This window comes from Alternaria arbusti (genome assembly GCF_024043155.1).
Source record: "Alternaria arbusti strain BMP 1465 chromosome Unknown scaffold_4, whole genome shotgun sequence".
Classification (NCBI taxonomy): Eukaryota; Fungi; Ascomycota; class Dothideomycetes; order Pleosporales; family Pleosporaceae; genus Alternaria; species Alternaria arbusti.
This window is the reverse complement of record NW_026249944.1, coordinates 2,281,162-2,294,655: the sequence shown is the minus strand read 5'-3', so window position 1 is coordinate 2,294,655 and position 13,494 is coordinate 2,281,162. Positions and strand designations below refer to the sequence as shown.

The following is a 13,494-nucleotide window of genomic DNA, read 5'->3' as shown; positions in this document are numbered from 1 at the left end:
ACTTTGTGATTACTGATAGCCGGCTGGAAAGCGAAATTTCTACCCTCGCAATTACAATACAGGATCCAGAAAAGTTCCGAGAGCTGGAATGCGATTCGTGGTGATGCATTTTTGGAGGAGCACGGTGGACCTCCGAGGTGTGTCCGCCTTCGCGCCGATAGAAGACCAACTTCACGAGGAGCGAGAAAAAGGTTCTGTCGCTGAACGGAAAACTTTTGCGCGACTCTATGTTCACAACTGTGGTTGTGGATGGCCCATTTGCGAAGCCAAACGGTCAGCCAATCTCTGTAAATAGATGGCTATCCGTGGGTCCCGACAATTGGCATGTCGACCGGCGTACTCCTTCAGCTCTCGTAATTCAGTCTGTAGCATGTGTACTTCCGCCTTCAGTATGCGGTTACTGCGCTCCGAATCCCGCGCTCTCTCAACTAGCGCTTCCTGCTCCATTTTCTGTTTGCTTCGACACTTGCTGGCGGCTTTGCGGTTCTTTTCGAGATAGATAGCTCGCGCTGAGCCTGGTTCGGCGTACTCGGATCTACGCCTCTTTGTTGACGGTGTTGCTGTGGTATTTGGGGATGCTTCTTCGTCCTTAGGGTATAAACTGTCGTGTCTTCCTTTGGCATCGTCGTCGTTGTCGCCTTCGTAGAATTGGGACGCATCGGTGGAATCGAATTGAGTTTGCGATGGGGAGATAGTTGGAGTAGAGATCGAGTTTGCTGACTGATTGGAAGGAGTAAATGCTGAGCCGCCCTGGGCGCCGAAAAAGGTGTTCGCAGTCGGTGCTACGTTTAAGTTAACGCTTGCGCCCGAAACAAACGCCTGCGAGTTCGTGGATTGAGACATGGGCGGCGGAAAATTGCCCATATACTGGTATCGTGCGTGTTGTGGGAATGATGTACTTGTGGGCGATATGTGCGTAAAAGATCCATAGCTACCGGGCGCTGGTGTTTCTTCTGGCTGCCCTTGATTCGGTTGGTACACTGGGTACCCTGGCTGCCCCGGTATCATTGGAGAATTGTCGTCCGACATGTAAGAATGATGTTGATTAGAAGGTATGAGAACTAAGCTCATTGTTAACGGTATTTGCCTGTGAGGATATGTGGTTTGAAGTAACTCGCTACCACGCTTTGCCAGATTTCGTGCCGATTGTGTGCAATGGACCCTTTTGGAGACGACACAATGATTTGGTGAATAACGGAGATATCTGAATAGACTAGAAGTGGTGAAGCTGGACGTGTTGAGAGTGTGATGATGCAGGTAGTTTGTTTGTCATGGGAAGTGAAGATTTAAACGTCGATCCATGGTAGGCGCCATTCGCAACCGTGGAAAGCAGGACCATGGCCAACTTATCCTCCAAGCGAGAAAATCCTGGTCGGCGCGCTGAACGAACGCGTGGTACGGGTACGCAATTGCACGGTGCTGTAGATTGTCGAAGAGGCCATGACGGTGCGGAAAACATGCCCGGGGAGGATCCACGCGACATGATTGAATGAGCTGCTACGCGGCGACATGTACCGCGACCACCTACGAGCCAAGCACATTGCATGCTGCTGCAGGGAAATGCGCATTGCCGCAACCTGCGCAGCAGCTGTCAACGCGCTCTGGTAGCTAATAATGCTGGTCTGTCGGATGAGGGCAGTCGCGACGAGGTGAGACGGAGGGAACGGCACGCTCGTGATGCGGCGGGGGAAGCCGAGCCATCGGCATGACGTCGGTGAACCTCCAGAGCTGTTCATGGGGGCTCGTTCTTAACCAGCAGTAGTGGTATCCCTCGATCAGGTACGTGTGGGCCTTCTGCGCTAGTTGTCTCCTAGCCCTTCGACGTTGCACGACGTGCCGTCGCTAACGCCAGTCGCCAACCTTGGAATCGCGCTACCGCTGGCCTTCGTCACCCGCAACCCTCTTTCTGGTATTTTGCCTCAAACTCGGCTCCAGAAATAGTGGGTAGCAGGTGCTCTGAGACTCCATTTCCTATGTATTTGTACATCGTGAACCCACTCGTTCAATCGTTCTTCCGTCCCAGATCTGCTCAATCGCAAGCTCGTTTCTTTTGCACCTCAAGGCCCTACCACTATGAGCATTGGCGCCGACTCAGACCCAAGTAAAGATTCCGTCCTGAACAAGAAGCTTCTCCGCGGGATCAGCTGCGTGCCATATCGGCATTTTAGCTCTCGGCGAATGCTCTGATCTAAGAGTATGGAGCTGGACTCTTCGTTGCGATGCATATTCGACGTCATTCTCAAGGGTGGACCGATCGACGATCTGTTCCGATATCCGATGACACTTCTCATAGGCTGTTGGGGGTTGATTGCAAGCATCATGCCAGTAGAAGAGAAGATCGCGTCGCATATGCAGAATATCAACTCGCATTTCTGCAGTCTGTCTCCGCCGCCTCCGACACCATGCCAGCCCTAAAGCCAAGAAACGGGCAAGGCTGGTGAGTAATCCACTCTTCCGGGACGGCTCGATAGCTAGAAGCACCAGTGATGAGTTCCTGGTCTATCCGATACACGCAACTATGCTGTCCTTGAAGGAGCGGTTTCTCCCAAAAGTCGCTGAATTTACTTTTTGTAGTGGCGGCCCGTCATCTCGAATCGATAAAGAAGCGATTCGAGTTCCCAACGGGTCCACGGGTACACCAAGCTAGCCCTTCCTCCGCATCGCGTCCCGCAGCACCAACAATCTGCGGAGTAAATAGTGGTTATCGAGAGCGACCATCGTGAGGCTGCAGCCGAAGATGCCGGCGGATCCATGTATGCCGAACCTGCGAGATAACTCCAGTGGACGTCGGGTAGAGTCTTCTGAAGCATTCACCACGGCGTAATAGAGAGTATCGTAGCCCTCTCAGGGTTGACCCTGATACCAGAAGCGGCATTAATAATGCGGCACACTACCAGCCGAAAGGAAGCCGCTCTTAGTCTGGACGCATCGCCGACACTACACAACTTGAGACAGTGCCAGCAGTGTATACTTCGACCTTGGTTGATTTTTTGTTGAAACTGCATACATCGCCAGTATCGCTTCACGATAAGCACAGGTATCATGAGCCTCTGCAAGCAGTATGTCGCACCGCTTTCTCAACCTGCTCTCATATCAGCCACACATGCAAGTGGTTCTCAGTCTCTCTTTATAGTCCATGTATCTGTATAATTCTAGTCACATCCATGTAGACTTGCCGGTTTGCCGCTCGGCGTAAAAAGTAATCCTGTATCCAACTTCCCGCTGTCAACATACCACCTGCATGATCTACTTTACGCTTTGCATCAATGTGTCCGTTCAACCGGATAACATATTTTGAGCCATTCATTGTTCCCGTCTTATCCATTATTCCCGTCGCCCAGATCCATCGTTCCGATGCCCCATCCGAGAAGCGGATCCCGCTTCCGAAGTACGCCTAGATCCAGCCGTGCCAGTCTAGACCAACGGCAGGGTACTGATATTCTGTCCAGTCTTTGGTACTCTTACACTCACGCTAAAAACCCCATGCTTCGAATCGGACTTCGTCATATCTATCTCCCCGAGTTGTAGTGAATGACCTCAGGATGGAAGCTCATAGAGACTGTGTCGTGCTGTATACGTAGCTTGCTTGAATTCCTCCATCGACGCCCAGCTACCATAAACATCTAAGAAAATGTATCCTATCCTGTCATATTTCTCGAGAGACGGTCCCGTCGTCGTTCTCGCAAATCGAGTTAAACTAACATCGGGATAAAACACCCAGATTGTAGGCTACAAGTCGTCGGACCTCCGAACTCACAGGATGACTCTCCGATCCGATATCGGGATCGTCCAGCGAAATCTACAGCCAAACTTCGCATCAGGGCTCAAGACAATCTGGGGTTCAACAGGCGTCATACCTCCAGACATCTAAGCGACCGTTGCGGGTAAACTTTCCCGGATACGCTCCCGGTTCGCCAGCGGCCGAGCGACCCACGAATCTCCGCACTTGCAACCCACCCAACTACCGCCAAACATGGTAGTTGAAACGACCCTGGCGCAGGCGCGTACCTAGGTACTACAAATATACCAGCTTCGACATACGTCCAGAACCTACGAATCCAAAAAGTGCAACATAAAACCGCCAAAATGCGCGTCATCGTCTTTGGTGCATCGGGCGTCCAGGGGCGTCATCAAGTCCACGCCCTCGCCCGAGCAGGCCACTCTGTCGTCGCCGTGAGCCGCAACCCGAATCCCGTTTTGGTAGACGGAAAGGACGTGGAGACATTTGCCGCAGACTTTACCGACCATGATGCCATCGCAAGAGTACTCCAAGGCGCGGACAGGGTCTTTCTCAACCTCCCGAGTACCTCGTTCAACCAATCCGAGCCCATCATTGCGGCAGCCAAGTACATCGGGGAAGCCGCAAAGAAGGCCAACGTTCCGTTGATTCTGTTCAACACGAGTATGCCGGTACCGAAAGAATCTCAAGACATCGTAGCTCAAGAGGACAGAAGGGAGATGAGGAGGCTGTTGAGGGAGTCTGTACCGACCATCAGCATTGAGCCCGTGGTTTATCTCGACAATCTCCTCGAAGGCTGGGCTTTACCTCCGATCCGCGACCGCAACACCGTCGTTTACTGCCACAAGCCCGACCTGCGCGTGTCGTGGATCTGTCACCACGATGTTGCGCAGATCATGATGGCCGCTATGGAGCATCCTGAGCTTGCTGGTCGCGACATCCTTATCGGCGGTGCTGAAACCGTTGTTCTTTCCCAACTAACCGAGAAGCTATCGAGAGCCTGGGACAAGCAGCTGAGTTATGAGAACCAGACTGTTACAGACTTTTGCGATAAGATTGGCAAGGCGATGCAGGGGCGTGGTTTGGATACGGACACGATTGTTAGTCAGATGTTCAAGGCGTATACGTATTACAACGAGGCAGAAGATGAACCGTTCAATGTTGATATGAAGCCTGTGGTGGAAGAGCTGGGAGTCAAGCTGACGCCGATTGAGGAGTGGGCTAAGAGGAGGAGTCCGTGGGATGACAAAGGCTACTATTAGATGTGGAAGACAATGAGAAGGGATGAGGATAGTCTATGCTGTTTTTAATTCTCCTGAAATTCTAACATGTGTTGACGAAGTCGTTATATCGACACAGTATCAAATGACAAACTCCAAACTCCACCCAATTTGCCCATTCCCATTCCCATCCAACTACCCAAACTCAGAACAACCATATCCCCTTTCACATACCCCCAGGCGGCGCAATCCCCATCATAGCACTACTCGGATCATCCTGCGGCATCCCGTATTTCCCAATCCCCCTCCCCCTCCGTCTCTGCACCTCCAGCGCAACCTCATTCGCCTGCTTAAGCATATCCTCACTACTGCTCTTCCCGGGCACGAAAACCAATCCCAGATCCGGCGCCGGGTTTCCTGTTCCCACAAAGTTCCCCTCGGCGTCTTTGACGTAATGTGCATTGTAGTAGGAGCGCTTCATTTGCCGGATTATAATTGATTGACGTACTTCGCCTTGTTTGCGGGAGAACGGGTTGTAGTTGTGGAGGGAAAAGGCTAGGGTGCGCGTGATCATGGGGACGGGGATTGTTTCGTTGGGGTCGCCGGTGGAGAGGGTGGTTAGGGCGCGGGCAACGGTTGTGTAGGTTGGTGGGGAGGCTGTGTCTGTGGTGGAGGGGTAGGTTGGGGGTGTGTCGGGGGTGGAGTAGGGTGGGGCGTAGTAGTCGTTTGTTTTGGGGGTTGTTTCTGTCATGTTTGTTGTCGTTGTCGTTGTTGGTGTTGGTTGAAGTGGAGTAGTCGTGGTGTCGTGTATTGCGTATTGTGTATGTTCTTGGAGAGTTTGCTGCTTATGGATGCAGATAAGACGTGTCTGACAGCTATAACACCACCACCAAGCAATAGCGTCCTCGCTTGGTTATATATCCGGTCATCAATAGTAGAATGAACTTATTCCCACGATCTTCCTCACTGCCTCCAACTAAACCACCTCACATGGCTGAGCAACCGAATACGAGGTTGCTACCTACATAGCCTCCCGCCAAGGCTGGTAATGGCTAGCTTCCAGCTCGGCACGAGCTTGACACCATACGATTAGGACTCCAACCCAGTCGCATAACCTGGATAAATGACCGAGACATGCAGCAGAATCACCAAACAGGTAAACCATCCTACGACTCAACCTATCGCAGTGCCTCGGTGGCGAGTGCGCAAAGGCGGGGTGGCCGAGAAGGGGTTAGCGTTAGGACCCTTTTTGCAGATCGAATGATGTCATTGTAGGAAAGCTTTCCGGAGCGATTGTGGCTTTGGTTGCTTGTATCGTGTAGTGTTATGCTTATCCTGTGTCCGAGAAGGCTGAGGCGATTTAGTCCAACGTGTACTTGCCATTCAATCATCCCCGGAATATAAAGATAGATTTAAGATGTCGATCTCAAAACCCGGGGTTATCGCGGCGATGATCAGACAACAAGGACCGAAAGATCAGTCGTTCTAGCTCTCTTTACTCTTATCCTTTGCTGGCTTCACCGGTCGAGCCTGCTCAGTGCTGGGAAGCTGTTCATCACTGTGAATTCTAGTATGTTTGGTAACGGAGGTCTGCTGGGACTGTCCTTCCGGCGTGCTCCTCCTTTCCTTCGACCATGAAATGGGGGAATGCGCCGCTGACTCGGCATGAGGCCTGGTCTTGATCCTAGAGAGGTGTATCTCGGTGTACGGAATGAGTGCTATAGCTCCGGTGTTCGGCCTGGGGAACGCCTGTAGTTCCACATGATACTTATACATTATCAGATGACAGTTTGGGATCATTCGTAATTCATTTCATATACTCATAGCATCGCTAGTATTCTGCGATGACATACATATTTCAGCTCTGCCATACAGGCATGGCTACTTTTCCACCTGCAAACCTAGTGCACATACTCCTCTTCATCAACATCCTTCCCGCCCTTCTCGAGCATATGCTCAGGAAGAGGACTAGTGAACGGCTTGCGGCTCTCCCTCACAATAGCCGGAATGCTCGTACCCTCCGTGAACATCATCTCCAGCTCCTCCAGACTGCGGCCCATGGTCTCAGGGTATCCGAAGTAAACGACGGGCAGAATGATAGCGGAAATGATAAGGAAGACGAGGTAGTATTGCCAGCCGATAGTCTCAATAGCAACAGGCGTGACCATGTTGACGACGAAGTTCCAGAGCCAGTGGTTGGCAGTAGAAATACCTGCCATAGGCACGCGCAGCCTCGTCGGCGCAACTTCCGTGCAGTACAAAAAGTTCGCTCCGAGGAACCCAATCGGGATGAAGAAGTTGAAGAGGAAGACAAAGAGCGCGCTGGCGATCTGGGCCGATTGGTTTGTCTTGGGGAAGCTGGATGCGACGGCGAGGGCCAACATGCAGGATGCCATGCCCGCGCCGCTGAACATGAAGAGCTTGCGGCGTCCGAAGCGGTCGATGGTGAAGAAGGCGACGAAGCAGGAGAGGAACTTCCAGGTTAGCGCGCCGCCGGAGAGGATGCGCGAGGTTTCGCTGTCGAGGCCGAGACCTTGTTGGAAGATGATCTGTTGGTCTGCGTTAGAACTGGGTTGCATAGCCAGGGGGGAAGTGGACTTACGGTTGAGTAGGTGGAGATGAGGTTGCTGCCGCACATCTGCTGCAGGAATTGGAGGAAGATGCAGAGGGAGAAGCGGTAGAAAAGCTTGTCCTTGCCCATGGTGAAGATGTCGCTCATCTTGGCTGCGCTGCGGCCAGTTTCCTCAAGCGCGAGTTCGATGCCGCTGATCTCAGCAGTGATCTCGGGGTCGTGTAGATCCAGGCCCTTGAAGCTGGATAGACTGAGACGAGCCTCCTCCACGCGTCCCTTGTTCACCAGCCAGCGAGGTGATTCAGGGATACTGAATACGGCGGCCATAGGAACAAGAGAGATGACGGTGGGAATGGCGAGCGGGATACGCCATTGCAGAGGCAGGTTATCCTGTTCGAAGAATCCAAGGTTGATCCATGCTTCGAGGAGGTAGCCGAGGGAGATAAAGCAACCGTCGAGCACAACGTGCTTACCACGGTTGGCAGACGATGAGCATTCGGATTGCCAGACTGGGACGGTAGCGCTGAGAGCTCCGACTCCCCATCCTAGGATGAAGCGACCGACGACGAATTGCGCGAGCTGGAAGCTAGTGCATTGCAGGATCTCGCCGACGAGAGTCAGGAATGCGGCACCGAAGATGAGCTTTCGTCGTCCGAGGATGTCGCCGATCCAGGAGCAAGACAGAGCACCGAAGAGAGCGCCAATGGTGAAGGTAGCGACGACGGCACCTTGCTTGGTCGAGTTGCTGCTCTTCTCCGCGCCGGTAGTGTCGATGGTGTTGATCTCCGGGAAGTGGTCGTTCCAGTCACGGAGAGACAACAGTCCACCCACACCAGACTGGTTGTATCCAAACAGCACAAAAGCTGGCAGAACGACGAGCAGCAGCTGTGCCGTCTGCAAAGTCTTTCCGGTGAGTCCCATGGTGAAGATTGACGAAGGGAGGAAGATTCAGAGGGGGAGAGGAGGGGACTACAGAAGGAGACGGGATGGACAGCAGCTCAGTACTTGTACTCCAGAAGCGCACCCCACAATATCCTGCAATGTGGGCACACTACCATGGAGACAAACTCCAGTCAGTGCATTATTGAGCGGCTTTAGTGCTCCGCCTTTGGGGGGTAAACACCCTGACCCGGAGATACAGGTATAGCCAGCCAGCGAGCTGCACCGGATGCCTCGATTTAGCACCGACCCCATACACCGCAACACTAGCAGGTAACCCTCCACAAACGGCCTCGACTTTGTTGACCGGTCTGCAGTCCGTGCTTGCGGGAATTGACTCGCAGCATGACCACAAAGCAGGGCGCGTCTGCGTCCGCGGCCATAGTTCGGCGTCGCTCGCCTCAAAGCGAGCGGCTGGGGAGGAAAAATCCTTACGCCCTTGTCGCAGCGCTATCATGACGGTTGAGGCTTCATGTGGGCCGAATTTGTACTGAGGCTCTGCGGCAGGATTTAAGCTTTTCCAAGAAGACGTTAGGTGCTTAAAAACCTTGATACGCGTGCGGCGCGATTGGTTCGCATTACGGCCTCGGTAGTTGTTCTATCTCCACCATCGCCGTGCGCGCTCCGTAACTTCGGAAGATGGCACGCTGCTCGGGCGAGAGACGCAATTTGCTCAAGGTGCGTGGGTAGTGCGTCGGCCCAGATTTGATGATGAAACGACAGGCGGTTAACCAGGGAATCTGCCTGATTGCTCCACACCCGTGGGGTCGGCTAGAAGACAGTAAGAAACCGCCGGTAAGTTTGAAAGTATGTACCTGCGCATGCGGCGAGATAAGACTTCGCGCGAGACGATCGTAGCTTGTTATTGCTTGGCCAGACCTCAGTCGATGTCTGACCTGCTGATGGCTTTGCATAAACGCTCAAACTCTAGTACTGCTTGGTGCTTTTGCTAACTCTCATAAGCTGTGAAAGCCCGTCAACAGTTTCGGCTCTCTGTGTCCCCGTCTCGGTGTTCGCACTCGAGCTTGTTCCTTCAGGCCCCGCCCCACTTCGTCCCTCCGACAGTTCCGAGTCAGCGTCTGGGGTTTGACCAGCCTCCGGCTTGCCATGTCGGTCTTTGACAGCGTCGGCTGTCTGTTCGGGTGTCGCTCGTCCGATCTCCGCTAGATGGGTCGGTATGATGCCATACTCGAAGCGATCGATGACAGCTCGCTCCACTGCGATTCGCGGTTCCTCCACACTAGCTTTGTAATCCTTCAACAGCGCAACAGCCCTCTCGTCGCCCTTCAAGACACACCTATGGATCAACGTCTCCCACGTTTTCCTTCTTGGCTTCAATGGGCCCTTTTTGCCAGTTGTCGCGCCCGTTGACCGCATCTCCTCATAGTAGAGCAGAGCATCTTCCAGGTCACCCGATTCTAGGCACACCAGGATCAGACGATCGTACGTAATGCGGTCAGGTTTGAGACCCAGCTTGACCATCTCGTTCGCAAAGAACATGGCAAGCTCCTTGCGGGCGGACCTATGGCAGCCTTGAAACAGGATGTTGAACGTCTCTGTGTTTGGGCCAGCATGAGATACCGTGTGCAAGGCTTTGTAAATCTCGATGCCTTCTTCCAGGCGCTTGTTTGCGATACTGGCTTTGATGCATGCGTTGACAGCAGCGGCCGGGACTTTACGACCAGAAGTCTCAAAGTCTTGCAGATGTCTGAAGGCTTGCATCGGTCTGCTGTCATCGTCGTGATTTTTAGCGGACAGATACCAATAGAGAGGATCACAGGTCCCAGCGTTGACCTTCAGGTTCGAATCAACCATGATGAGGATGACAGACAGAGCTGCTTGGAGGTCGTTGGCGTTGAGGTATGTGGATATGAGCAGTTCATAGTGTTGCGAGGTAAACGTTGTACCTCGTTCGGTCAGGACGCGAAACACATCGGTAGCGAGCTGGATGTCTCCGTGTCGTGCGGCGAGAGTGAGTACGTGCAGGCAGGCGCCGGTGCCAGGCTTCAGATAGCCCGGCTGAACTTGCGCGATCCATACAAGGCTCGTCTCTGCGTACTTTATGGTGTCAGCAGTTTCCCATAATGCGTACAACACAAGCTCCACTTACAAGCTGCTTGTGCGCCGCGGCATCTAGCAACGCTCCCCAGAGAGCGATACTGAGCTGGACGGTACCGGTTCCGCTACTCTTGCTGTGCACGCCCTCCTTGAGACTCAGCACGTAGAATGCTTCCTCGACTTCGCCAAACTCCAGCAACATCCATATAGCCTTGTCAAACAACCAGCTCTCCACCCGTGCTTTGTTCCTGACCATCTCCTCCAGCAACTCGAGTGCGTGTTCGAAATGTCGCTCGCGCAGCATCCCGGCGATGATGAAGTTGCGCGCACGGTCGGATGGCATGAACCATCGCGACTTCATGTATTCGAGGATGTCGGTGCGGAGGAGGTAATCTGGGTGCACTGCGAGCACCTCAAGCACGCATTCACAGCCCCGCGCATCCAGCAAGATTCTTGGCTTTCCTGTCAGAGATCCATCGGTCTCGTCCCAGAAGCCCATCTCTTCCAACACCTTGCGGACCTTCCCCGCCGTGCCATTGACAGAGTCGACAAAGCTGTGTAATACGGCCGTGTACATCTCCCGGTTCGGCAGCTCCCCTCTGTCTTTGATCAACACCCTGCAGATGTTCATGACTTCGTCGAAGTTTCCCTTGGCGCCCTCGGCCCGCACATGTTCGTATAGGATGTAGGTCGGGAGCTGGGCGAGCGGAGGTCTATCTCGTGATGTGTGCGACGGGAGAGTGCGAGGCTTTTCTGCAAAGGACCGGAAGCCGTTCAGAGCGGCCCCAGGCTGCGAGAAGAAGGTGTCGTTTGCTGCGGAGGGTGCGCTGGAGCCGTGGTAGGTACGCAGTTGGCGGGCGCAGTGGGCTATGGCCTCTTTTCGCGATGCATTGCGCTGTAGCAGTCTAGCTCCTCCTCTTGCAACGCACGGTGTCGTTCCAGTATTCGACGGAAACCCCGGACACAGGCATCGCCACAGGCCGTCGTTCACGAAAGGGCGGGGTGGCATTGGCGTGGGTGATGTGCCTTGCCAAAGTTTCAATGCGCGCAGCGTAACATGATGCGTCCGTGCGCGCGCCTCGGTTCGACATGTCTACTTGCGACTTGTGCATCACCATGAGCGAAACATGGGTAAGAGCTTAGTTTGTAATTATATTCACATATGCACTTTCCAGATGCTTTTCCTATCCCGTGTCAAGCCGCAAAAAGGGTATATGCGCCCAAATACCAACACGTCTGATGCAAAGCCCATGCCCTTCCGTACCGTATTATATCGAAACAGCGTCAGGCGTTGCGTTTCTTCCCATCCCTAAATACCTAAAGTCCGTCGTAATCCGCACTAACACGTGCTCACCTCCTCACCACTTGCTCTGAAAGAAGTTCTAGTACCTGTAGAAGTTAGTCTGTGCTCACGACAAAAGAAATGTACGACATACCTTTGGTGATATCACTTCCTGGTTTACCAAGTGCTTGCTCATGATCTTGACAACCTCCATTTGCTCCTCGTAGGTGAGTCCGGTGATGGCTGCTTCAATCACCCCACCGACTGTGGTGTGGTGCACGGCGATGAAGCTTGAGTAGTAGAAGAAAGCAATGGAGCCCATGATGAACTGGCAGTCCATGCGGTCAGTCATGCCGCCGTGACCGGGAATAGAGTCGCCAAAGTCCTTGATCTTGAAGGTGCGCTTCAGACCAGAAGCGAAGAAGCCGCCGAAGGGCGCGATAAGAGACGCAAAGGTTCCGAGCATGATGACGTGGAACTGTACTGGCATGATGTTGAAAGTTCGCGGAATGGGGAGACCCTCTGGAAGGAATGGAACGGTGTAGTCGCGCGCGATGAAGACCGGGTTTGGCCTGCATTCGAGGCCGGACCAGATGTTTGCGCCCAGATCGTTGACAGGGCAGATGAAGTACTTGTAGTCGCCGAGGAAGTGGACAACGAGCATACCCCAGATAACAGTGAAGAACCAGGCGCCGAGGAAGCCCTCCCATGTCTTCTTGGGCGAGATCTGAATGAGGGGTGTCCGTCCAAACGTAATACCGCAAAGGTAAGCGAAGATGTCGTTGGTAATGACCATGGAGACGGGGAGAATGAACCAGATAAATCCCTCGAAGATGTTGTTGATGACAAAGTGCGCCTGTCCAACGATGAGGAAGAGGGCCATATGCGTCCAAGCAAACTGGGTGAACTGGAACTTGTAGTGGCCCTTCTGGAGCGAGAAGACGAAGAAGACGAAGCCTGGAGGAGTTAGCACAGCTACGAACCATGGGGTTTGTGGAAATACCAATAATGTAAAGCATGAAAGAGATGAACCGGTGGTGGGTAGCCAGGGGTAGCAGCAGACGGTCGACCATCAGGACGTGCTTGAAGTAGTATATGACACTCTCGCCATAAAGGAAGTACATGGCGGTGCCGAGGAAGTACCAATTCAGCGACTTGGTGAAGCGCAGGCTGCGGGCCTTGCTGGGCACATTTGCGATTGCGATGACCTCCTTAAAGGATATGACCTGGACTGCCGTGACGATGATGATTATGAAGAGATGACCCGCGCCGAGGGCCCAGAAGAAGCCGGCAATCATGACGAGGGTCCATGTTGTGCGCGTTATGAAGTTGGCCTTCTTCTTCTCGTACTCGGTCTGGGGGGGCTGTTCGGTGGCCTGGCGCTGTCAGCTGGGGAGACGTGGGCAGAGGGCTGCCAACGTACGGGAGGGGCCGTCTCTTCTTTGATAGTCGGACTGCCCGGGTCGCTGTACTCGGACATGCTCTGCGAGGGTCTCCGCGCCCTGCCGTTGCTGGCGCTGCGGACCTGGTGGTTGAACTTGACGTCCTTTCTCGGGCGCGCCATGGTGAAGGAGGAGAGGGCGGTTGCGCCTGGTATCCTGCAGCGGTATAGGGGCAGCCGGGGCGAGGCCGGAGGGGAAGGCGCGATGGATGAGGGCGGGGTGGGTGAAGGAGGTGGTGTTGG

General features: G+C 53.7%; 4 protein-coding genes across 4 annotated transcripts; 1 reads left to right on the top strand and 3 right to left on the bottom strand.

Annotated features, from left to right (window-relative positions):
• Positions 1 to 4,086: 4,086 nt before the first annotated feature.
• J4E86_004403 (uncharacterized protein) lies at positions 4,087 to 5,001 on the top strand (the record flags this gene model as incomplete). Its single annotated transcript, XM_051444945.1, has 1 exon — positions 4,087 to 5,001. The coding sequence occupies one exon, from the start codon at positions 4,087 to 4,089 to the stop codon at positions 4,999 to 5,001; it is 915 nt and encodes a 304-aa protein (XP_051304570.1).
• Positions 5,002 to 5,185: 184 nt separating this feature from the next.
• On the bottom strand, positions 5,186 to 5,710 carry J4E86_004402 (uncharacterized protein; the record flags this gene model as incomplete). Its single annotated transcript, XM_051444944.1, has 1 exon — positions 5,186 to 5,710. The coding sequence occupies one exon, from the start codon at positions 5,708 to 5,710 to the stop codon at positions 5,186 to 5,188; it is 525 nt and encodes a 174-aa protein (XP_051304569.1).
• A 1,150-nt stretch (positions 5,711 to 6,860) lies between these two features.
• J4E86_004401 (uncharacterized protein) lies at positions 6,861 to 8,452 on the bottom strand (the record flags this gene model as incomplete). The annotated part of the gene is made up of 2 exons (XM_051444943.1): positions 6,861 to 7,508; positions 7,562 to 8,452. 2 exons carry the CDS (start codon positions 8,450 to 8,452, stop codon positions 6,861 to 6,863), a joined length of 1,539 nt encoding a protein of 512 aa, XP_051304568.1.
• Positions 8,453 to 9,397: 945 nt separating this feature from the next.
• J4E86_004400 (uncharacterized protein) lies at positions 9,398 to 13,374 on the bottom strand (the record flags this gene model as incomplete). Its single annotated transcript, XM_051444942.1, has 6 exons — positions 9,398 to 10,528; positions 10,581 to 11,433; positions 11,883 to 11,917; positions 11,965 to 12,767; positions 12,814 to 13,186; positions 13,234 to 13,374. The coding sequence occupies 6 exons, from the start codon at positions 13,372 to 13,374 to the stop codon at positions 9,398 to 9,400; spliced, it is 3,336 nt and encodes a 1,111-aa protein (XP_051304567.1).
• Positions 13,375 to 13,494: the final 120 nt, after the last annotated feature.